The sequence below is a fragment of the Larimichthys crocea genome, chromosome III (genome assembly GCF_000972845.2).
Source record: "Larimichthys crocea isolate SSNF chromosome III, L_crocea_2.0, whole genome shotgun sequence".
Lineage (NCBI taxonomy): Eukaryota > Metazoa > Chordata > Actinopteri > Sciaenidae > Larimichthys > Larimichthys crocea.
Genome location: NC_040013.1, coordinates 3,403,618 through 3,426,263, shown reverse-complemented (window position 1 = coordinate 3,426,263; position 22,646 = coordinate 3,403,618). Strand labels below are relative to the sequence as shown.

The 22,646-nt window shown below is 42.6% G+C and overlaps 3 protein-coding genes across 4 annotated transcripts in view; all 3 read right to left on the bottom strand.

The window, feature by feature from the left end:
• Positions 1-69: 69 nt before the first annotated feature.
• On the bottom strand, positions 70-19,681 carry antxr1a (ANTXR cell adhesion molecule 1a). 2 transcript variants are annotated; one of them, XM_027273888.1, is made up of 19 exons: positions 19,160-19,681; positions 17,552-17,656; positions 16,243-16,314; positions 16,064-16,135; positions 15,420-15,501; positions 15,199-15,232; positions 14,701-14,780; positions 14,124-14,192; positions 13,630-13,710; positions 12,728-12,788; positions 11,851-11,949; positions 9,399-9,468; positions 9,229-9,307; positions 8,903-8,998; positions 7,363-7,404; positions 6,557-6,652; positions 6,300-6,467; positions 5,548-5,628; positions 70-563 (listed from the first exon to the last, which is right to left on the bottom strand). In XM_027273888.1, exons 1-19 carry the CDS (start codon positions 19,342-19,344, stop codon positions 108-110), a joined length of 2,028 nt encoding a protein of 675 aa, XP_027129689.1. In that variant the 5' UTR covers positions 19,345-19,681; the 3' UTR covers positions 70-107. The 2 variants fall into 2 exon arrangements, with proteins under 2 accessions (XP_027129689.1, XP_019119328.2); XM_019263783.2 differs by lacking the exon at positions 17,552-17,656 and having other exon boundaries at positions 19,160-19,680.
• Positions 19,682-21,537: 1,856 nt separating this feature from the next.
• LOC104930652 (hibernation-specific plasma protein HP-55) overlaps positions 21,538-22,646 on the bottom strand; it is a 16,786-nt gene continuing 15,677 nt past the window's right edge. The window contains exons 4-6 of the mRNA XM_027277742.1: positions 22,119-22,312; positions 21,884-22,031; positions 21,538-21,802 (exon numbers count right to left, since the gene is read on the bottom strand). Of these exons, the coding sequence (XP_027133543.1) occupies positions 21,608-21,802; positions 21,884-22,031; positions 22,119-22,312 (537 nt within the window). The 3' untranslated portion in view covers positions 21,538-21,607. The remainder of the gene's footprint in view (positions 21,803-21,883; positions 22,032-22,118; positions 22,313-22,646) is intronic.
• Positions 21,546-22,646, bottom strand: part of LOC109137810 (hibernation-specific plasma protein HP-55) — a 20,158-nt gene continuing 19,057 nt past the window's right edge. The window contains exon 7 of the mRNA XM_027277741.1: positions 21,546-21,611. Within this exon, the coding sequence (XP_027133542.1) occupies positions 21,608-21,611 (4 nt within the window). The 3' untranslated portion in view covers positions 21,546-21,607. The remainder of the gene's footprint in view (positions 21,612-22,646) is intronic.

Below are 22,646 nucleotides of genomic sequence, written 5' to 3'. Positions count from 1 at the left end.
AATGTCCTCACTCGCAGGTACAATCAAGGTTGGTCATGTGCTGATTGTCTGAGTTGCCTTTTTTAAAAAAAATCCTGTTAAGCTCTCTCCCATCGTCTGCCAGAGCTCTACAGGCCAGGGCGAGGCGGAGGACGGGCAGGTGGTGGGGCTCGCCCCGGAGGGGGTCCCTGTGGAGGAGGAGGGAGGGAACCGGTAGGGGAGGCTGGAGGCGGAGGGGATGGTGGGAGCGCCGGTGGGGCAGGTATATGCAGGGTGGTCGGAGGAAGAGCCCGATTTGGAGGTGGCGTGTAAGGGGGAGGCGTGATGGGAGGCGTGATGGGAGGCGAGGGAGTGTTTGAGGTGGGAGGGGGCGTTGGAGGCAGTGGGGGAAGGTTGGAGGAGGAAAACGATGGAGATGGAGATGGAGATGAAGATGGAGACGGAGATGATGGAGGGCTGCCGGGGGTCGGAGGGAGGTTGCACTGCGGCGCCGGCGGAGGGTTGTAGATGGGAGATGATTGGTGGTTGTAGTGTGGGTACTGAGGAGGAGGCGACTTAATGCGGGTGAAGTTCATGCACCTGCCCTGAAATTTGAAAACAAAGAAGATTTTAGAGGAACACGTCACAAAATGCAGCACATTGAATTGTAGGATGAAGACATGACATGAACAGATACACTGACTAACGATGATCGTGATACTGAATGAATCATTTCTGTTTCTTTACGTTCACACTCCAACATAGTGTTTGGCAGTAATGCACCTTAACGCTGGTTGCCACAGTGTTACATGCAGAGAGAGACAAAAGATATATTATATTTATACAGTCATGGACGAAAGTATTGGCACCCCTGGAATTCTTCCCGAAAATACACCATGTGTTGAAATAACAAATGTTTTGGTACACACATGAAACAAGCCCAATTTATTCCCAAGAGAACCTTTTACGACATATAAAACCTTTCACCATTTCATGGAAAATATTAGCTCATTTTCAAATTGACGGCACCAACACATATTTTAAAAAGTTGGGACAGGGGCAACAAAAGGCTGGAAAAGTATACGGCACAAAATCAAAAACAACTGGAAGAGTCATGGGTGTTCCAGCAGGACAACGACCCGAAACATACCACAAAAAGCACCCAGAGACAAAGTGCTGGAGAATTATGGCCAGCAATGAGTCTGGATCTAAATCTCACAGAACACACTGATCTGGAGAGAGAAGGCACCCTTCAAATCTGAGAGACCTGGAGCAGTTTGCAAAAGAAGAGTGGTCCGAAAATCCAGTTGAGAGGTGTAGGAAGCTTGTTGATGCTTATAGGAAGCTATTGGTTTCAGTTATTTTCTCCAAAGGGTGTGCAACCAAATTTTAAGTTGAGGGTGCCAAGAATTTTGTTGAGTTTTGTGTAAAATTACGTCAAATTTGGGTTTTTTCTTTTCGCTTTTTTGTGTTGTTCCAATGCACTTAAAGGAAATATCCATGTGTGTATCAAAACATTTGTAATTTCAACACTTTTCTGAGATAATTGGGGCAATGTACCTGATGATATTGATATTTCAAAGTAGGGTACAGCTTTTGTATTATTCATGTCTACACTTTTCTATGCGCTTTAGTTGTTTTCTGTGATTTATTAAGTTGGTTGGGATGATTAACCACACCTGTCGCAGAGCTCGTCAACCTAATGATGTGAATAATGTAGAAATATGGATGTCGTTCCCAGTTTAGAACATTTTGACATGATGAGGATACACACGGGATGCGAAACATCATTTTTAAATAATGTTTTCAGACTAATCGTACTTTCAGCTGCTTTGTTTGTGTCTCTTGGTCTAACATATATTGTTGAGCTTGCTCCTTTACTTCTCTAAACACACCTCCCCTGCTCTGACAGCTGAATTAGTCTAAGATATAAAAACGTCCGCTCATGTTTTCTCCAACAGATCACATGGACTGATGACTGCAGCAGATGGTAGTGTGCCTCTCGCTGTGTTGTCCACACATATCTTTACAAACATATGCAATACTTCCTAATCACAGCTTTAGTAACGGGCAGCTATGCGCATGCTCTACTCAGCTGGACAAAAAAAACCTGCCACCACTCAACCCTGGAACAAACCAAGAGTGAGGTCATGCGAGAGAGACTATCATATTCTAGAAACAAGCTACACCCTGGGAGCAGCTGCTCTGAGGGGATTGTGGAGTTGCAGTAAACTGATAAAGGATGACAGTGTTGCTCGGTGTTTCTGATTCAACAGCGGGGCGAAACGACCTCCGACAAAACCAGGCAAAATGTTGCACGTGACACACACGGCATGTGTTTGATTCCAACTCTAATTACTAAAAGCAGAGCAGTCTTTAAAGGCTCAGAAATATATGACACGTTACAGGAACCGGACTTTTGGTTTCCTCTCAGGCAGGCAGGATCAACTGGCCTCCTTCCTCCCACCACTGCATTCATTTAGGGGAAGTTATAAAAGCAAAGCAAAGACAAGAGACTCTTAATTGCAACCAGAACAAGCTTGTTTACTGCAAATCATGAAGGATACTAGAGCCGAGCTTATTTTCCAGCGCACTAATGAAGAGCTTTATAGTGTGGAGGACGTGCACTCGTACACTTCTAATTACAGAGCGGTGTGTTAGCTGTGCTTACTGTACTGTGGAGGGGAAGCATGTAACCTCGCTGACATTGTTTGATTGTGGCTGTAGCAGGGGGGAGCAAGTCCACCTTAAATATTGCTTCACCTTCAAGGTTCATTAGTTTCCAATCGCCCCCCCAGGTGTAGTTTTTAACAGCTGCTCTTTATAAACTACATTTCCTGAATGTGCATTGCTGACTGACTGACAAATACACTTTAGATCTAAGTCAAGCTGTAACAACCTGTTATACCAGATCAAACCATCATTTTCTGCTTGTTGTAGCCAGTTAAATACAAGATCCTTCACTCGTTGCAGCATGCAGGACCTCGGTTCCTTAAAATAAGTGCACAAACACATGAAGGAAGAAGTAAAATGATGCCGTTTGGAATGAAACACTACAGAGATTTGTTTGCTTTTGAATGATTCATTTCATTTATCATTATTTTATGATTATAACATATACAGTATATACACACACACACACACACAGTTTGGCAAAGGTGGAATGACGACAGATTGATGGGATAACGTAGGAAACCTTGAGAGTGATTGTTGGGTCAATAATTTTTACATTTTTTGAGATGATGCTGATTACGTCAGACACAAACTGAGACTAACATAAACAGCGAAACACAAAATGGTTTCTTGTGCAATCCCACCCTCGAGTCTCCATCCAGACCGTCTAGTTTGTCGAAGATCTTGATCTTCTTTCTCTTAAACCTCATGAGCGTCTCTCTCATCCGTCTTGTGAGTCCTGAATAGTTGCGTTTGAGGATTTGCTGGTGCAAAGAACAAGAAAGCCTTCTTCTGGGCTTCAAACCTTCATACTTTATGCACGTCCTCATGTTCATGCGTCATTGTTTCAAAGTGAAGAAGTTCAGCGCTGGTCATCACTGATGTTTTCATCTTCTTTCAAGCTTTCTGTGCATCTCCAAGCTCTCCTGCTCGGACTGCTTCTGTTCTCCTGTGGGAGGAGGAGGTTCATATCTGTGCCCAAGTGATTCTTCACTGCTTGCTCACGTCCTCCTTTTTGTCTTGTGTCTTGTCCTTCACCTCCCACAATAAAGACTCTTGACTCCTTTTTATCACTGCACAGCAGACACGAGGCTCCAAAATCTCCTTTGGGAAGTCTTGTTTGCCTCTTCTCGTGGCCGCCGCCTCCTCCTCCCTCACCCTTCACGTAACCGTCATGTCACAGATATTTGTCCTCCTCTTTTTCATCTTCGACCTGCTGTGAGCTTCCTTCCGTGTCGCTGCTTTCTGAATTCCTCTTTCTGTCTCTGCTCTGTCTTCAGTCTCAGTGGAAATCAGGCTCCGGGGGTTGTTTTTTTTCTGCAGGGCATCCTCGCCTTGTAGCGTGACATTTATTATTTAGGTCTCAAACTCTGCTCGCTGTGGAGGAGGTCATTGTTATTTTTACAGTCACTGAACTGTATCTGAAGGACCTCATGGTCTCTGCGGAGCGCTTTGTTCTCTCTGTCCAGGCCTGCAAAGATGTTTTGGTCGAGTTTCAATGCGTTCCATTAGGATCTCATTATGTCGACACAGTGTCTGGGTGTTTCTGCAGGAGACTTCATCTGGTCGTTGCAGGCTGTGATTATAGTATACGGATGCCAGCGGCGTTCATCAGCCTCAACTGTGATGAGAACTAATTTTCTCAGCTTTTAAATGAGATTAAGAATGTGACGTCTGTTTCTGTTGTTTTTAATGAATAGTCCAGCCACCACAATTCACTTGTGTAAAGAGGTTTTACCTTTTAATACACCGGGAATATTTATTTGCACGTCTGCAGTCAGGTCTACAGAGGTCAGAGGTTCTGCAAGATGAAACTTTCTTATCAAGCGCACAATTAATACTTTTCTATTTATCCAAGCACTGACAGGTCTTCTTAATGACTGCGTAAAGCTTTGGCACCGTCTTATCTGAATGCTGCTGTGGATATTTTATCAACTGATGCTGAAGGGTCTTATCCGGCTTAAGAGCTCTGGAAGATATTAATCTCCAGCTCAGCTCAGACCGATTCATACTTTTGTTGAAGAATGCTTCATCAATAACCCCCAAAAATATCCAGACAGCCGATCCAGTTTGTGAATTTTAGTTAGGGGTAGTTCAGTTTCTGTATTGTCGGTGACTGTACCCGCATATGAGATAGAAACGCTTTATTTATTGCATAATTTAATACATATTTGACATACTATGGTTGGTAAGTATTGAATAAATCATATTTTGGTCCTTGTTATTTCTGTGTTCCAGTGAAACAGCTGCCACATGGCCACATAAGCATTGTTTCATCCTCCCAGTTCAGCTATATATTGTATTATACAACACTATACATAAGAGCTGAGTGTCAAAACAGCTGTGTGCCACCCTGTACAGCTGTGAAAATAACAGGCCTCAGACTATACACTGTGTTTAACAGCAGATATGCTGAATATACTATATAATTACACAAAAACAAAGACTGAGGAGTACATTTGAATTGTCTAACTCTGACCTGACTCAGGGAAAGATGAAGCATTACATAAACTCACGCGGGTGAAGTTATTATATACAAACTTCCCTCAGACTCTCGTAGATCCCACAGTCTCAGACTGCATGTCAGCTGCCAGCAGTAGAGGTCATCACCACAGCTGGCCTTTGAGGAATTACATTTTCTTTTAACGACTTCCCCAGACGTCTTAACGTCATCGCAGCGCACCGTCGACGCTTGCAGTCAAAAATCCTAACCCGCCATGAGTTTTTCCCATGAGTCTCTCTGCGCACACTTCCTTGCTCGCAGAGCTGACAGCTGCTTCGTTTTCTCAACATTTTCAGATACAAAAAGAATCTCCCCCCTTCGCCAAACGCTAACGCGCAGCCAAGCCTTATGTCAGTCAGTATAACACGGGCTGATTAATGGTGAAAGATGCCTTCCTGTGCAGCTTTCCTTACCTTGTCGCCTGGGTGAGGCCTCATGACAGACACGCGGTCGTAACCTTTTCTCAAAAGCACCCACAATGCGTCCAGTTTGCTCTACGGGAACACAGAGAAGAAACCAAATTAGTCTTAACGTACATTTATTTGCACATTGTGCACCAGCTCGAGCTGTAATGACGTGATCGGATTCATTCAACATTACACATGACAAACTGGACGGACTGGAAATGGACCCTTCATACTTTTTAAAACAGCAAATACTTTGAGGATAAGGGCAGAAAATCCAGCTGTTTTTCTTCACTAAAACTGCTGGCTGTGCAGTCCTGCTCCCTGGAGGTCAGTCCAACAGTCTGGTTTCTATTAGCAATCCCCCACTGACTGGGAAGGCTTCGGAACGACTCCTTTAACCCATGCTGGCCCCGGGAGGAAGGGACCGTGTGCCAGTAGTCACCTTACCATTATTACCTTAACACATCTCATGCTATTTTTCACTACGGCGTTTTAATAATACCATTACTTACATATCCTGAGCCAGATTAACATGGAGTAATCTGTAGCAGATGTTGTACACATGCAAACAGCTGAAGAAAGCCTGTCCCGGCAGAGCTATTAAACATGAATGCTTTTATTAATTGAATGTAAGCTGAGCTATATTCACAGACTTGTTGAACAAATCCTCCACCAAAGTATATGTCTGTATTTTTTGTCACTGAACATCTGCAGACCAAACTCGACCCCCCTCCCTTTTCCTTTTGTTGGTATTCTACCTTGATGGGTGAGTACCACTTGCGCGGCCCGTGGGGTTTGTGCATGCCGTTGTTGAGAACCCGCATGGGTGGCGCCACGTATTCCTGCTCGGGCATCTTCACTTTGGCATTTTTGGCCTTTTCCAACTTTGCTCCTTCTTCGGTGGAGCCTTTCTCACCCCAGCGGACCTAATGACAGAGAGCATGGAGAGTCTAAAATCAATCAAACGTTCTTAATTAGAGATAGTAGTCGATACTTTATCCAGCTAGAGATTTACCTCCATCCTTTTGATTCCCCCAACTCCTCTTCCTCCATAGTAGGAGGCATCTACAGTCGGCCATTTCTTCTTAGGGGCTTCAAAGTCTTCGTCATCCTGTGGGTGGCAGGAAGTCGGTTTTATGATGATAACTACAAATGTATATACACACCAATACCTCTCTGTCTGTCTGCCCTCCAAATCCGACCCAATTTGTTCCCTCTGGCCCGGCTGTCAGATGAAAGGAAATTACAAAGCCCAGTGGCCAAACTTGTAATGTTTCAGCTCTTTAATACACCCTGTCTGTCTCATAATCTACCAGGACGTCAGACAGAGGAAGCCATAATGAAGGCTCAAATTTGTCTTTGAGGTCAGGGTTGTCATGGAAGTCTGTTATTGGAATAAATTCACCAGTTCAAACCTCATTTTCAGTTTAACTGGAGCAAATAAACGCAGCTTGCCATGTTGTCGAAATGTGTTTTAACGTCACGCCGTTTGTTGGTCAAAGTGATGAGAAGCGATGTTATTAGTCACATTCCAGGAAGATACGAATGAGCTCCAGAGCAAGTGATTTGAAAAATACAAAAAACAAAGCTGTCGAGAAAACCAAAACACGAGAGGGAAAATCTGTAAAGAGTTTTGGATTTCATTGTTATTCTAAGAGGGCGTTAACCCACATCACCATTTGATGAATTACTCGCAGAGCTTTATGCCAGGGAGCGTGTGAATGACGCCGCATGGTCGTCGAGGTTTAAAAAAGTCCAAATAAACTACAATCTAAACTTTATCAGCAGTTTAAATATCAAATAATGAGCTTCTCCTCCTACCGAACTCTCCTCCACGACCGGCGGTGGGGGTTCATGGATGATCTGTGGGAGGAAAAACAAGATCACATGAGAGGAGAAAAAAGGAAAAAGAGGAGGGAGAAGGTGACAACAAAACTCACAAACACGTGTATCAAAATAGATTTTTTTATATAATCTGCATGTCAGTGTGTTTTCTCGTGTGCAAACACGATGGTTACGCAACAACACATGGCTGAGGAATTGTTTTTTTCCTCGGTGAGTCTCTACTACTTTACAAGAGCAATGCACTGACCTAGAAATCTGCTATCCAGATTTTTTTTGCCCTCACATTGTTGATTAGGGGAAGAAGAAGAGTAACAAGCTCATAAATATTGTATTATTTGCTCTAATGGAGTTAAGTTATCCATAAAGTTTTATTGAACTTATACTTTTTAGGATGCTCACTTCTATCCATCGCCAGCTCCATTTTCTCCTTTTTCTAGAGTGTGCTGCACAGCTGCTGCACTGCATGATCGCACATAGACAGAACGTGCAGTTTAGTCTATATCTGTGTGTCTTTTCCCCCGTATGTATGTCGCCACATGAGCCGTCAGTGTGTTATTTCACCAGACGGTTTCTTTTCTACGTTAAACGCACTTGGCAGATTAAGTGATTCTGATTCTTATTTGTCATTTTCCTCCGTGCTTCTCCAAATCCTGGAACACAAAATGAAATCCCCATGGTAACCCAGCATCGCTTTTCCTAAACACACTCTCTGCACAGGCTTGAATTTGCAACTTTTAATGGACAAGAACAGAAAAAAAAAAAGTAAAGGGAGGGATAGCCATGTTGTAAAAGCTGACATCTCTCTCTGGCAATTCTCAACTTTCCTGTTTCCAGCGCTGGAAACATTGGAGAGCATTTCGAGGCTCTTCGTTTTTGAAAAGGAGAAATACAGATTTTGACAAGGAGTGGTTGGTAACAAGACGGTTTGTTGAAATGTTGTGATGCTGGCAGTTTGACCGATGTACAAATTAACGCCACATATGCGTTTTTCCTCTTGCCGTATCCACGTCGAAGAAGTTCCTCTCATTTATCTTGCTTCTAAAACACAAACATGACTCTTTCCAAACCCGACAGCTGGACTTTTGAATTATTCAGAAATACTCAAGAGCTGACTCTTATCAATTTATGTATTCCAGTGAATACTGAGAAGGTATTGAGGAGTTAGACTCAGGAGGTCACCTGCTGTGACCTGTGGAAACACTAATTATTTCAACAGCAGTGCAATTACTTCAACACACATTCACCCTGTTGGCCTTGACCTCTCTTCTGGTTGTGAACTAAATTCAGCTGTAGGGATCCAAATGGTCCACATGCCCCTTATTGACTCCTAGGCCCCTAAACCTTCTCCCCATTGGAATGTTGTTTAGGTTAATAAGATGCCTTGGGGTTCATCAGGCAGACGAGACAGACGTGGAAAAGACATCTCTCTCTCTCTCTGTCTTATCGTCCACAGAGTGTTTGAATTTGTGAGTGAATCTGTAAAGCATCTTATTATTGCATAAAAATAAAAACTCACCACAGTGCAGCAGAGAGGCCAGAACCACCAGAGGAGAGCCAAGACCAGGAGCAGCATCAGGATGAGCAGAGCTATGGCCAGGATGGTCCCATCAGACTGTGACAGAGACAGACACGTCAACACACCCTGTCTGAATGTGTAGAGCACTAAAATGATGTAAACCACTTCTCTTTTGGGTTTCATCTTCCGTGGAATTGAAATACTTTAATCATCCAGTCATTCAGGCGTCTTCTCAAGTTTGTTAGCATTAATTCTTAATTAATTAATTAATTATTAACGCAATGAGACAATAAAATGTTGAAGCTGATACGTTATATCGCACTCACGCAGCCCACGGTGGTGATGGTGACCGAACTGGAGATGAAACTGAGACCTTCGTTCATACTGACGTAAAGGTTCGCTGCCCTGGAAAACAGAAAGAAAGATGGATCTCACTGATGTGGCAGAGGGTGTCACATGAAACCTTACATTTATTGAAATAAATTACAGGACTTACATCCCCTCGTCTTGAAGTATCGGTGCAGGGCAGAGGAGATATGTATCTTCCACGATCAGTGGCTTCACCACTAGAGAAGAAGAAGAAGGAAAGAGGCTGACACACAAAGATCCAATCCAGTAGGACCTGAACCACCTTCTAGATGATCTCATTGTTTAGCCTGATTACAGTAAGTTCAGTTTATTGACTTCATTTCAGCTGAATAATGAGAGTTTTTAACTTTAACAAACCATCTGCGAGAGAGCGTTCTGTACTGTCTGAAAGCGTCTGTATCCTGCTCAGAAACACCAATACAATTTCACCCAGGATTTTGTTTTTCAAGGCAAGCGTCCTCGTCCAGCTGGCTTTTAGGAAAGCAGCTCCAACGAGCATCGTCGCCCAATCCTGTGTGTTTATCCTGGCAGGGGGAGAGCATACCCCAGAACTGAGGATATCAACAGACCCGCATGGGTCGAGGCCGCTTTTCTCTACGAACGCCATGCAGGAGGGGATAGGATGGGAGGGGAGGGGAACAACGCTGCCAAAAACAGCTCAGCGCAAAATGCGAACTGGCCCAGATTTAATCCACCGGTCAGAGTTCATCTCTGCACCCACCTTGCACTCAGAGTGGCCTCGCGCTATCAAAGCATGACTCAATGGACCGAGAGCTTTGTAAATGACAAATTACAGCGAGATTCCAGTAAAGATTTCCACTGCTTAAATCCCCCCGAAGGATGAAGATGCTGGTAAACATCCCGATTCCATGTCATGTCATGATGTTTTATTGGACTGCTTATCCCAGAGAGAGGTCATGTTTTACTGCGTGGTGCAGACAAGTACCCAGAGTTTAACTTTAACCAGTGATTTGGAAATTTCTCAAGATGATAGTAGATGTGCAGACTGAGACGGACTGTCTGCACGGTCTGTTTGTGATAGTTTGTGTGCATCTTTGAGTGGCTGAAGAGGTACTTCAATGCACTGGGAGTATGTGCTGCGCAATCTGTGCACTGGACACTTCTTGCCTACGTAGCAGAAGGGAAGGGACCAATGACATTGTGAAAATGGTGGCAGAGGAAGCTGAATCCGTTGCAGTGGATACAGAAATACACAAATTGTACATTTGTACATTTGTTTTATATTTATATCTTGGCAGTCAAATGTTGCCTGGAGGCAATTTTGTGACGAAAGGTGAGCTTCCCATCTTACTCCAAATTGTTGAACTACTTCTTTAAAGTCTCCTCTCTCTTATTTTCACAGTTCAGCATTGTCCATGCTTCTATAGTCGCAACATCTGTCACAATGGATAGCACAGGACAGGACCTGCCAAAATCCCAGCGGGCTTCACTGTATCCGCTGCTACTTTTTCCTGGAGACACAAATTCAAACATCGATTCATCTGCTCGACACATGCAAGTACATATGTCCTTTTTTAAAAAGACATATCTGTGAAGTATGCAGAGAACTGGAGCGGAGCGGGGGAAGAGAAATGGTTTTCCTTATAGTCCTAATGCATATTCATCTCCAGGCGAGCTAACTGTGGCTTCATTATTTTCATTGAAGGTTTACCCCTGATGCGAAGCAAACAAGTTCCAGAGGATTGTGCGTAAACAATTCTAGAGAAGCGAACGTATCTGGAGGAGAAGTGTACAAGTATGATGGGATTGACATAAGGAGATAATTTAACTCAAATGGTTTCCACGCTGTCGGGAAGATGGATGCTGTGTCACAGCTTCGATTCTGAGGAATTGTTAATGCCCTAATACTTAGGGGACGTGTTGCAAGAATTTGATTTAGAAGGAAAGATGCCTGTGTTGCAACCACCGTTAAACTGACCAGAACTATACAGTGTATAGATGAGAAAGCAGAAAGGATGGTTAACCATCATTCATCAAAGTCTGATAGAAGAAACCTCAAAGAGCAGCAATGAGACATTCCTCTATCAGCGTATGGATGATTGAGACGTGGAGATGCAAAAGAAACCACCGCTTCTCCCTCAGGGGAGCTGATATTTTGTTTGTGCTTCAGTTCTAGTGAATATCATGCTTTGTAATTAGACCAGCAAACCCCTGCAGTTACCGTGGTGTGCCTTGCAGGAAGTGGTTTTAACAACTATTCCAGTAAGCCACCAGTAAAGACCGTGTGGGGAAACTGCCTTTCTTTTCCTCGCTCTGCCTCGTGTGTGGTGCTCGTTCTGCTTTATCTTTTTTATTCTCTGGCTGCTTTCCAGGCTGTAAAATTACCTAATGTGCCTGGATGGTACCAGTAACACCAGCATGGCTGCGTGTTTGATCCCAGCAGATTCCAGCTGTGTGGCTCACTTTATGATTGACTTTTGGGAAGTTCAGCGAGGTGTAATTTTTACAACTTGTCTGTTTATTCCAGCTGTTTTTGTTGTTAATGAACATGAGCGATCGGCTTTGAGTCAGTGCATGCTCGGTTAAAACACACACAGTGGGAGGAGATGCTCGCTTACTCTTTGTGAGGGTGTCGTTGATGCGGAAGCTGCACAGAACCTTGTCGACGTTGCGGGCGTGGAGGAAGCCGTTTCCTCTCACCACCACTTGGAAGGACTCTGAATGAGGAGAGGAGAGACACAAATCAAGAATTTCAAATAAAAGAAAAGTCTGACTTGTGGTTCAAAGTAACAGTCAAACATCTCAGCGTGTTATGACACAAAGGGATTTGGTTGTCAGAAGTGCACACAGCGGATGATGTATTTGAAGCCGAGCTGTAAAACACGGTTACATACGATGGATTTCCATCTGTCTGTGTCTGTGATTGGTGTTGACAGTATGCTGCAGTTTCCTTCCAGACACGTCTAGTCAGAGTGTTCTGTCATTAAGTCATCCGACAGGGCGTTTGACATCTCTAATCTAGTGTGACTGAACTTACAGTAGGTAATGTCACTACTGTATGTTAGATAATGTAATCCTTATGTCTTTGTCTGCTCGTGACTCTTAGGTAAATATTTGTCCGTGTGCAGCCAAGATGATATTTGGTCATTTTCTCTCGTCTTAATCAAATGTGCTTCATTACGTTCTTCATCTTGAGTTTTAAAGGGGCTATATTATATAATAAAGTGCTGATTGCAACCCCGTCACCTCACCCTTTTCTTCCTAGTGTGAAGGAGAAACTATGGTGGCCGTGAAACACAAAAATGCAGAGGCAGTGTTTAGTTTGTCTGGTCAGGACTACTGAAACTTGATTCAACGTGGCTTATTCCAAGATAACACAAATTTTATACACTACTGAAAACATCATTAATATGCATATTATATTCCACTTCTGCCCTCTGTAAATGGAGCCTCCTAAATCGTACAAATCTTACAGATGGACCTTCCTCGTCTTACCTCCTGCACAGATACTAGAGGGCTCCGCCGCCAAGATCTCGATACAGGACTTCTTCAGGATCTGAGATTAACAGAAAGACATCATGGAGCTCCATCAGCAGCCAGCCAGCAAAGCATAAACACACCAACAAGGAGTCTTTTAAATAATATCCTCTGCTTACAGATTCATCACCATTTGAAGACAATATTTTGGTAGCCGTGACTTTTATGTGCCGGTTAATGAACCTTTTGCCACAGGGAACTCTGGACCTGAAGTTTCCATTTATTCTTATTTATGCTCTGCAGATGTGTCTGCCCTCGCTGCTCTCCAGGAACATACAAACTGTATGACCCCGAAGACGAAGAAGAAGGCTGATTCATGACCCACTGCGCCGCACACATGAATATGAAGCAACATCTTTCAGTTCGCTTGTTAATCTGCTCCAGATGACAGCTGCGTGGCCTTTAACTGCTCCAAAAAAAAAACTCGTATCCTAGTGACAACAGATCTTTCACGACAAACTTTTCATTTTTCACAAGCTAGAGAATAGAAAAATCTAAAAAGTCAACGCCACTGAGGTGGGTCTTAGGAGATTACAGCACACACTTTGATGATGTTTGGCCAGACGTCGACGCTGCGATGATCAAACGCAGGGAAGTCACAGTCGCAGCAGGTTTTCCTGGAATTTTGTCCCTGGCCAGACTCCACGGGTGGAATAACGTATCGTGCTTTAAACCTATTTAGTCTTGTTTCCTCTCTGGCCATCTGATCAGTGTGTTGACGGATTAAAGGAGAATTGATGGGAGAGATTGAAACATGAAGCCCTTTTAAAGTGAAACGATTTCCTGTGAACCTTTAAAGAATTGCAACATTTTCAGCCCTCGGACAGTGATATATATATATTCAAGGATTCAACGCTCACCGAGTCGATGACCCCTTGCAAGGCCTCGAATCCGTCATTTACAGGGAAGACATGGTCCTTGCTGTCTGCAATCTTTGCCAGCTAGAGAGAAACAAAGTTTGTAACATCCAAGCTTGCAGCATAATCGATTACAGGAGTGGACTCACATGAATCAAAACAATATTATCTCATTTCCTTGTTTTGGAACAGAAACTAAAAAAGATTCACACAAAATAATGAAGGAAAAAAAACTTTTTTGGACTCCCACTGTAATTATTAACCAACCAAACACAGAAATTGTTTACAGACGTTTGATTTTCCTTTGTTGGGACTCTTCTACTTCAGTTTTGCAGGGAGGAAAGGTGACAAACTTAAACTTAAACTTCACTGTTTTCAAAATAAGAGCTTGATTTACAGAGCTTTGATTTAAAAGCTTAGTATCCATTTCACTTCCTGAAGCTTAGACGTCACGAGACATTAAGGTACAGACTAAAACGTATAGAAAGAAAACAAACCTGGGTCTCATTGAAGTCCTTCACCCCCACGCAGTAAACCGAGGCACCCAGACTTCGGGAGCGGTTGGCCTGTCAGGTATGAGCAGATTCACAGCAAAAACAGGAAGAAGCTCAGCACCTGGGTTCAATTACACCTCTGTATTCCACAACACCATCCAGCCATGTCTGGCCTCTAATACGATTGCACAAGAAGTTGGGCAACTCCTGGTAAATAACATTATTCAGACGTCACACGATGTCACACAGATGACAAACAGAACACACATGCCAAATAACTTCATTTCTAAATAATACTCCTTCTGAATTTTGACACCACATGACAAAGTAAATCCAACTACTGGGATCTTGAGGACTTGAGAACCTTTACCTGTTGTGCCTGAACGGTCTAAAGAGCAAATAAATCATAAGACCTCTGTGCGCTTGTGTATAAATCTTACACTCTGACCCCATTTTTCCAGACTTGAGGAAGAGGATCAAAGTGGTCATATTTAAGGGGGCAGTTGTTTGATCTGGACCATCACGTGTTTTTTTTTTTCATCTGGTTATAATTTGTGTGACCTCTTTTCATCTCTCTCACCTCTCTCTCGGCGTAGAAGAAAAGATCCTCGTGCAGCTCTCCATCTGTCAGAGCTATGATGACGCTGGCAGTGCGATAACCTGCAGAAATTAAAGACTTTTCAAAGACTGGTCAATTCCTGCTGCAGTTTTACACTCTTATCTTTTCCTGCTGTGTAAATAACCATACAGCATTGATTTATTCACTTTTTTAGATTGCTAACGGTCTAATTTATTGTAATCTAAATTTACGATTCACATCCCATTAAGAAATGAAATGAAATCCAAACCACAGCTTGGTTTGATTTCAAATGATATAAAATCAACTCAGAAACTTTCATTCGGGGTCATGAAGCCGTAGGACCAAACAGTTTGTGAGGAAATATAGACATAGGTCTTTTTTCATCACCTCACAACCCCTCAGAGGTGAGTCCACGAACCTTGTTAGTGCTACAGTTTGTTTCCTGTTTTATTTTGTAGTTCCAGCCTGTTTGTGTCTTAACTTCACACACATACACACCTTCAGTGTTTCCATAGTATATCTGCTCACTGGCCTGTGGAAAAAAAAAAAAAAGAAAAGATGGGCTGAACCAGTAGACTCTGGTAGCACGCAGTGAATAAAATAACTCATGTCATGCTTTAATACAACAGCTCCCTGCACCATGTGCTGTTTGTTCTGGAGCCAGAGCAGAGATAAAAACAGATGCCAGTTTGGAGTCGGGACATGCAGAAGCCGCTCACCCTCAGGATGCCCTCATGCATGAAGGTGTCTCCCCCAGGGAGTACCCTCTGGAGCTCCTCCAGACCTTTACGAATGCGCTCCCTGTGCAGACATACAGAAGACACTGTAATCCTCATTGTTGATAATCCAATCTAATTCAAATATTTATTTTGTCAGATTCGTTTGTGTGCACACACTTTTGACTAAAGCCAGACACTGGGTGGCGTGGTAAGAGAATAATAGTTTCCGTAAGGGCAGCGTTTGCAGAAAATATCGGCAATGTGTTACAGATGAATTAAGTGAAGCAGCATTGGTGTGCATGGGCTCAGGAAACTGTCACGAGATAGACGGGAAATTAGTCTCTTGCAGAATAAGATATGAGGGGAAACTGTGAAAAGATTTTGTGGCTGCTGAGGAAAGATTAGACACATAAGCTGCCCACAATGTGTCAAAAACTACACAGTGAATTACTTGTCCAGGCCGATGACACCATAGACAGATCACAGTGAAGGAAAGTATCTGTCTGGAATCTCTTTTTGGTCACAGAAATTCAGAAGGATCATAACTGTGTGTGACCTGTATCCAAATCTGGATTTACACTCATTCCTTTTAGTTGGATGAAAAGTGAAGTATTAAAAGCAGTTTTGAGGGGATCTGCACCCACCTGTCTTCTGTCAGGCTCATTAGGATCCTTCCCTCAGTGGAAAACACAATGAAGGACATCCGCAACTGTGGACTGAGGACAGAGAGACAGAGAGAGAAAGGAGAAAAATATTCTCTGTTAGATCGTTACTACTTACATGTTTTCCCACAGACGCTTGACGCAATTATGTTTGTTTTTACCTGATGAATTTGTGAGCTAGATGTTCTACAAAGTAGTAGATTTCGGTCCAGTGATTCTGCACACTCCCAGATCTGAGAATAGAAAAGACAAAAGAACGTGAGAATGCATATTTCAACTAGCGCTGTGCATCTAAAACCACATGACGTCTTCTCTGTAATTATGTAAACTGTTGTCAAATTAACAATAGACTGTGGACAGGTTATGAGAAATGGGCCCCTGGGTACAGACATATCAAAAGTTTCCCATTCTTACATAGGAGCAACAACCCCAGACTAAAAGAGACACAAAATGACAACATTGTACAGCTCTTTGTAGTCACTCTGTGTATCTTTGTGGTTGCTTTCTGTTTTTATTTTGTAGTAGTAGTAGTTTTTGTCCCTTTGTAGTCATTTTGTGTGTGCTTGTGGTGGTGTTGCGTCTCTTTATTGTAGTGTTATGTCTCTTTGTAGTCACTTTGTGCATCATTGTGGCTGTTTTGTGTTTCTTTGTAGTTGTTTTGTAGCCTGTAGGGTTAGAGCTGCATATCTTTGTTGCCATTCTACACTTCTTTGTAGTCACTTTGCATATCTTTGTTGCTATTTTTTCATATCTTTGTTGCCATTCTGCACTTCTTTGTAGTCACTTTGCATATCTTTATTGCCATTCTGCATCTTTGTAGTCACTTTGCATATCTTTGTTGCCATTCTGCATATCTTTGTTGCTATTTTTGCATATCTTTGTTGCCATTCTGCATATCTTTGTTGCTATTTTTACATGTCTTTGTAGTCATTTTCTGCATATCTTTGTTGCTATTTTTACATGTCTTTGTAGTCATTTTGCACGTCTTTGTTGCCATTCTGCATCTTTGCAGTAGTTTTGTGTCTCAACTAGTCATTTTACATCTTTGCCCCAATCCCTCCTGGGCCCCTGGATCTCTGCCCAGTAGGTCAGTAATCCGTCTATGGAATAGATGTTTAAAGGGAAAAGGAGACCGGGGAGAGCCGGCGTGAGTAAATTCTCTGGCAGCACATGTGATTTCTGCTGCGAAGTAGCAATGACGTAGTAGTTCTCAGATTACCGGTAACATCTTTATAATGTTGCAATTATATCAGTGGCGTCGGAGTAGCAATCAGCTCATGCAATCAGCTCAGAACTAGGTCAGTGTGGATGTTAACTGTTTTGCACTCTTTGCAGGGAGGAGAAAACTTCTCAGTGGAGTTATTTATCATCTAATCCGACTGTAATTATCGATAGATAACAATAACTTTCAACCAAACTCTGTTTTTATAACCCCACACCTCCCCCTGCATCATTTCTGAAAACACCTACTGTATGTTTCCATTGTTACCATGACAAGTCCCAGCACAAAGCGCCCAGCCAACAGGCTGAAACACTGGAACATCTGGACGTAATGGAGAAAGGGCAGAGCAGACACTTGGAGAAGAGAGAAGAGAGGAGAAGGAAGATCAGGCAGATACTGCAAGAGGACAGTGAGGGCAGGTGGAGGACATCCCTGCTAGAAAGCAACGGAACAATTTAAGATCCCACCTGGAGAAAAGACAGTGAAAAGAAAAGGGAAAGGAACAGCTAATGCAGTGAGCTAAATGCTGTCAAATCAAACATGTAACATAAATCTGAGTTGTTAAAACATGGCTCACGCGAACAATTACTCTCTATTACACACTATTGCCTAATTTCCCCTCAGAGAAACAGCAGTGTGCCTGGAGCTGGCACTGACATGTGCTGTAGGACAACTGGAAAATCCATCACCATCTCTGGAGGGAGAGCTACACGGAGAGGGTAATGGCAGATTGTAATCCTCCACTCCGATGATTGGAGTGATGGATGTTGTTGACCTAGTTGTCAAACATTTTGGCAGAAAAAGTAAAAAAAAAACAGGTAGTTTTAGGTCAGATTCGCAAAACACAAACGTCATAAGGTAAGTATTCTGTTACAGTCCAAAGGCAACAGCCTGGGTGGGTTAATTGTCAGTGCCAGAGGGGCTGTGTGCATATGCATCTGCAGCATAAAGTGCTTTCCTTACAAACCCAGGCAGGAAAACTCAGCTAAACACAGGTGACCCTTTTTAAAGAAACTTTGCTGATGAGATCCCTTCATTCCTGTTCGAGCATGGAAATTAAACTCTTGCTTACAAATCTATCTTGTATATCCTCCTGATAAGAAATTAATATCATGCTTCATTAATATGTTACTGATATATGATCAAGTAAATGTTCATTTGGTGGCTTTAATCAGGTGCCCATATCGAAAATATTTAAAGGAAATGCAGAGATCACCAAAAAAAACAGGTTAGATAAACATGGTTTCTAAATCAGGACTCATGTATCCAAAAAAGACTTTACAGAAAACATCCTGTGTTTATGCACTTGCTGAAAAACTGGCCCACATGATCTGTCCTGTTGATGTCGATGAGCACCAAACACAACACACAGCTACAGCGCTGGTAATCTGTGCAGCCTGCAGATGACTGATGAACGGGGGGCACCACCTAAATCTCCACTAATCATCTGCAGCTGTAGACATAATGCCAAGCTGAAGGTCTATCAGAGCAATGCATCATCTTTTGCATCAATCCATTTCCCTGCATGACATGACACCAGGGGGCGTTATCATAACAGAACTGGGAGTGACATCATGAAAACATTTTTGGCAGACGATGATGGGAGAAGCTCTAGAGCAATATAAGATAATGCTTAATAACTTCATGCATGAATATGTTTGCATGATGCATGAAGTAGTATGTGGTGATAGCTTTTTTTTTTAAAGCCATCAGCAGAGACAGGTGAAATCATCAAGTCTGAAAACATCTGAAATTTAAAGATAATATATTGTTTCTCATAGATTTGAACACAAAAAGCATTCACGTGTCATCACAAACCATCCTATTCTTTTGGAAATGTGTGTCAGGTAACTCACTTGTCCAAAACAAAGTAAAGATCAAAGCCTCCAAAGCATGAGGATGACCCAGCCTGCCTCCTGTCCTGGTTCGGTCCAGCATTACCAGCAGTAAAAACAACCAGGGCAGCACCAAACACGACAACAGGAAACCAGGAGCTTCCACTCCAGCACGAAGGCATTATTCCAGTTGAAGAAAATCTCATACAGATGAGATGATGAATAAAAAAACAACTTCAATAAAAAAAAGCTTGATTTAAAATAATAATTAAAAATAGTTGCAAAGTTAATCCTTGCAGATTCTCCTTTTCAATCCTCCATTGGTGTCTTCAGCAAAACAAAACAATAATCCAGAGGAGAGCAGTGAGTGCAAGCAGAGCCCTGCAAAGCATGAGTGCTGTAGGTTCTCTCTGCTGTTGGGACCTTCTCATCATGCACAGAGATGAGAAGAGCTCCACGACCTCCCACTCTTGCTGCTTTTTGTTAATGACAAGGCCATGCAACAGATCCTCAGACCCTGGGTTGCAAAACTCTCCTTGTACTCTCTCTCTCTCTCTCTCTCTCTCTCTCCCTCTCTCTCTCTCTGAAGTGAAAGAAAGTGATGAAGACAGTACAGTAAAAGCACCAGCATCTCCTGACTTGTCCTGCCACCTGCTGGTGATAAATAGCTGGTGGCTGCTTTTGAACCATTTGTAATTATAAACTGAGTGACCCCGAATCCTGTGAAACAATCCATGACTGCACTGCACTGCCTTTGTGAAGCATATTGTGTTCAGTTTTTGGAGAAACTGTCAGCCAGAAAATGACAAAACTAGATCTCAGTGGGTATAACATGTTGAGATTTATTCGTACATATGCACAATAAGCAAACAAAGTGAAGGCTGATTATCTGTTGGGAATATAATAATTTAAGAAACAAACAAAGTGAAAACTGTTTGATTTAAGAAATTAATTAGCCATCTGTGTCTCATATACAGAAAAATATGGTTTGTACACAAAAGGTAAAGAAATATACCAATGTAACGGTTGTCTGGTTGTAACGGTTATACTCCGTTTATCTTAATTGGTTCCATGTCATTACTAATTCTCCTTTCATTTCAGATCCCACCTTTAAGCAGGTAGACACCTCCCTTGTGTCCTGGATTGTTATAGCTACCTGACTGGCAGACCACAGTATGTATGTCTACAGCACTGTGTTTCTATTCCCCCTGTACACCACAGACTTCAGCTACTGCACAGAGTCCTCTGACGACTCTGCAATAGTAGGATGTATTAGCGGCGGAGAGGAGACCGAGTACAGGGCAACAGTGAAGAACTTTGTTACATGGTGTGAGCTAAACCATCTACAGCTCAATGTGACAAAGACCAAGGAGCTGGTAGTGGAGCTGAGGAGGAAAAAACAGAGGTAACCCCTATCTCTATTCGGGGGGCCTCGGTGGACATTGTGGAGGTGTGTGCTGGGGCAGCGGTTTGAAGGTAGCTGAAGCCAACAGGATTAACAGACTTGTCCGTAGGGCCAGTGATGTTGTGTTGTGTTACTTGTTTTTAATCTACTGTTACTGGTTCTATTTAACTGCTATTTATACATGTGTATATAGTGTGTATATATTGTTTAAAATAGGATATTCTATAGGGTATATTGTTAAAGTTTTGTTTTCTTACTACTGTTTTCTTGCTATCACTTACTGTTTGGAAGCTGCGATAACAAAAACATTTTTCCTACGGGGATTAATAAAGTACTTCTGATTCTGATTCTGATTCTGATTGCTTCCGTGCAATCAGCTCATTTCCCTCACCTGGTTTTCCCCGCCCATCTCCTCACCTGCAGCCCATTTGCTCATTAGCCCCTCAGTGTATATATACTAGTCCATTTCCACTTGATCCCGGCCAGATTGTTCTGTTACGTTTGCTGGTGCTGGCAAGGAGAAGCGTTGATGCTCCTTGTGTGTGGGTGGAGTTGGCCAGACAGTAACTGCCTTGGTCTTGGCCGGGTCCATCCGGATGTTGCCAGCGTTGATGATGAAACCCAAGAAAGATACTTCTGAGGTGTGAAACTCACATTTCTCTGCTTTAACAAATAGCTGGTTCTCCAAGAGCCTCTGGAGGACTTGACGGATGTACCTGGGAGGAGGTCCTGAAGAACGCTTTTAGGTTCTCTTTGCCAGTACCAGCAAACATGACACTGGTGTGTGTGTGTGTATTATATAGTAAAGTAAAGTAAAGTTCATTTACCAACTTATGATATTGTAGAAATGATGAAACCCTCAAATGTGATAGGATAACTTTAAAAAATGTCCATATTCCCTGAATGTATTATATTTGTTATAAAACATTGTATGTTATGTTAATATCTGTTGATTATTATTTTACCTTCAAAAATAAAAACAATCATAGCAAGACACCATAGTACGCATGTATTTTTATATGTAATGCAACAGCTGTACTTCTGTAGACAAAGTGTTTGTTCCATCAGATTTTGGGGTTGACAATCTTGCCCATGAAGAGGATGTCTTCTGTGTTGCGTTCAATGATCATGACCATGAATGGACGGTTGAACTTCAAGACAGGGACATGTTGGATGGACGCAAATGCAATGCGGATGCCTGTAGCAGCTGCAGCGGTGGCTCCAGCCTCGTCCACATCCAGGGTAGCTTGGTGAACAACCTAAGGAGCGATGGAGGCAGAGTGAGACAGACGGTGGACCGAATACAGGGAAGGAAATATGTGTGCAATAACCATCCTTACCTCTGAGACTGTCAGTTTTTGATCCTGTGCAATGCCGCTCAAATCTGCACGTTCAGTAAACATGTCTGTCATTCCCATTGCAGTCAACACATCATTCAGTGTGTAGGAAGTCTTGATGGAGAACTTTGGAATATATACGTCGTACATCCTGAAAGAAAAGTGAGACAGTGATTGACCTGACAGGACAAAGATGAATAGTTTATGTTAAACAACAAGAATTTAGATTCTAACCAACCAGGTCTCCATCGACTTCAACCATCTGGTGACATGACTCGGGCAAATTGCTTTCTCCAGTGTTGCCATGTCGTCAGGCAACATCAGCAGCATGGAGTAGGAGCTGTTGAAGGGGAGGTGGAGGACCGATGTGTTGATCGCCTGGTCGTAATAGATATCAAATCTCTCCTCCTTATTCATCATCTGGACTTGAACCTGGAAAATGACAATTTTAGCATGAAGTCCCCTCAATGTGAAAAGACACACAGTATGAAAGATGAAGAATGATGCATAACTAGAAAATTTCTAAAGAAATTTTGAGTGTGCGTGACTCTGGCCCCGTCGTCCCCATGCATTATTACTGACACTGCTCAGCAAATTCAGTACTAGAAAAGAAATTTTGAGAGTGACGAGTGGGCTGTTGCTGGGGGTCTGTATTCAAAAAGCACACCTCAAACAGTCATTTTTAACATGTTTATTTAGACACAGGAGCAGCTAGCGCTTACGTGCTAGCAATTACCATTAGCATGTTATCATTAGCATGTTAACA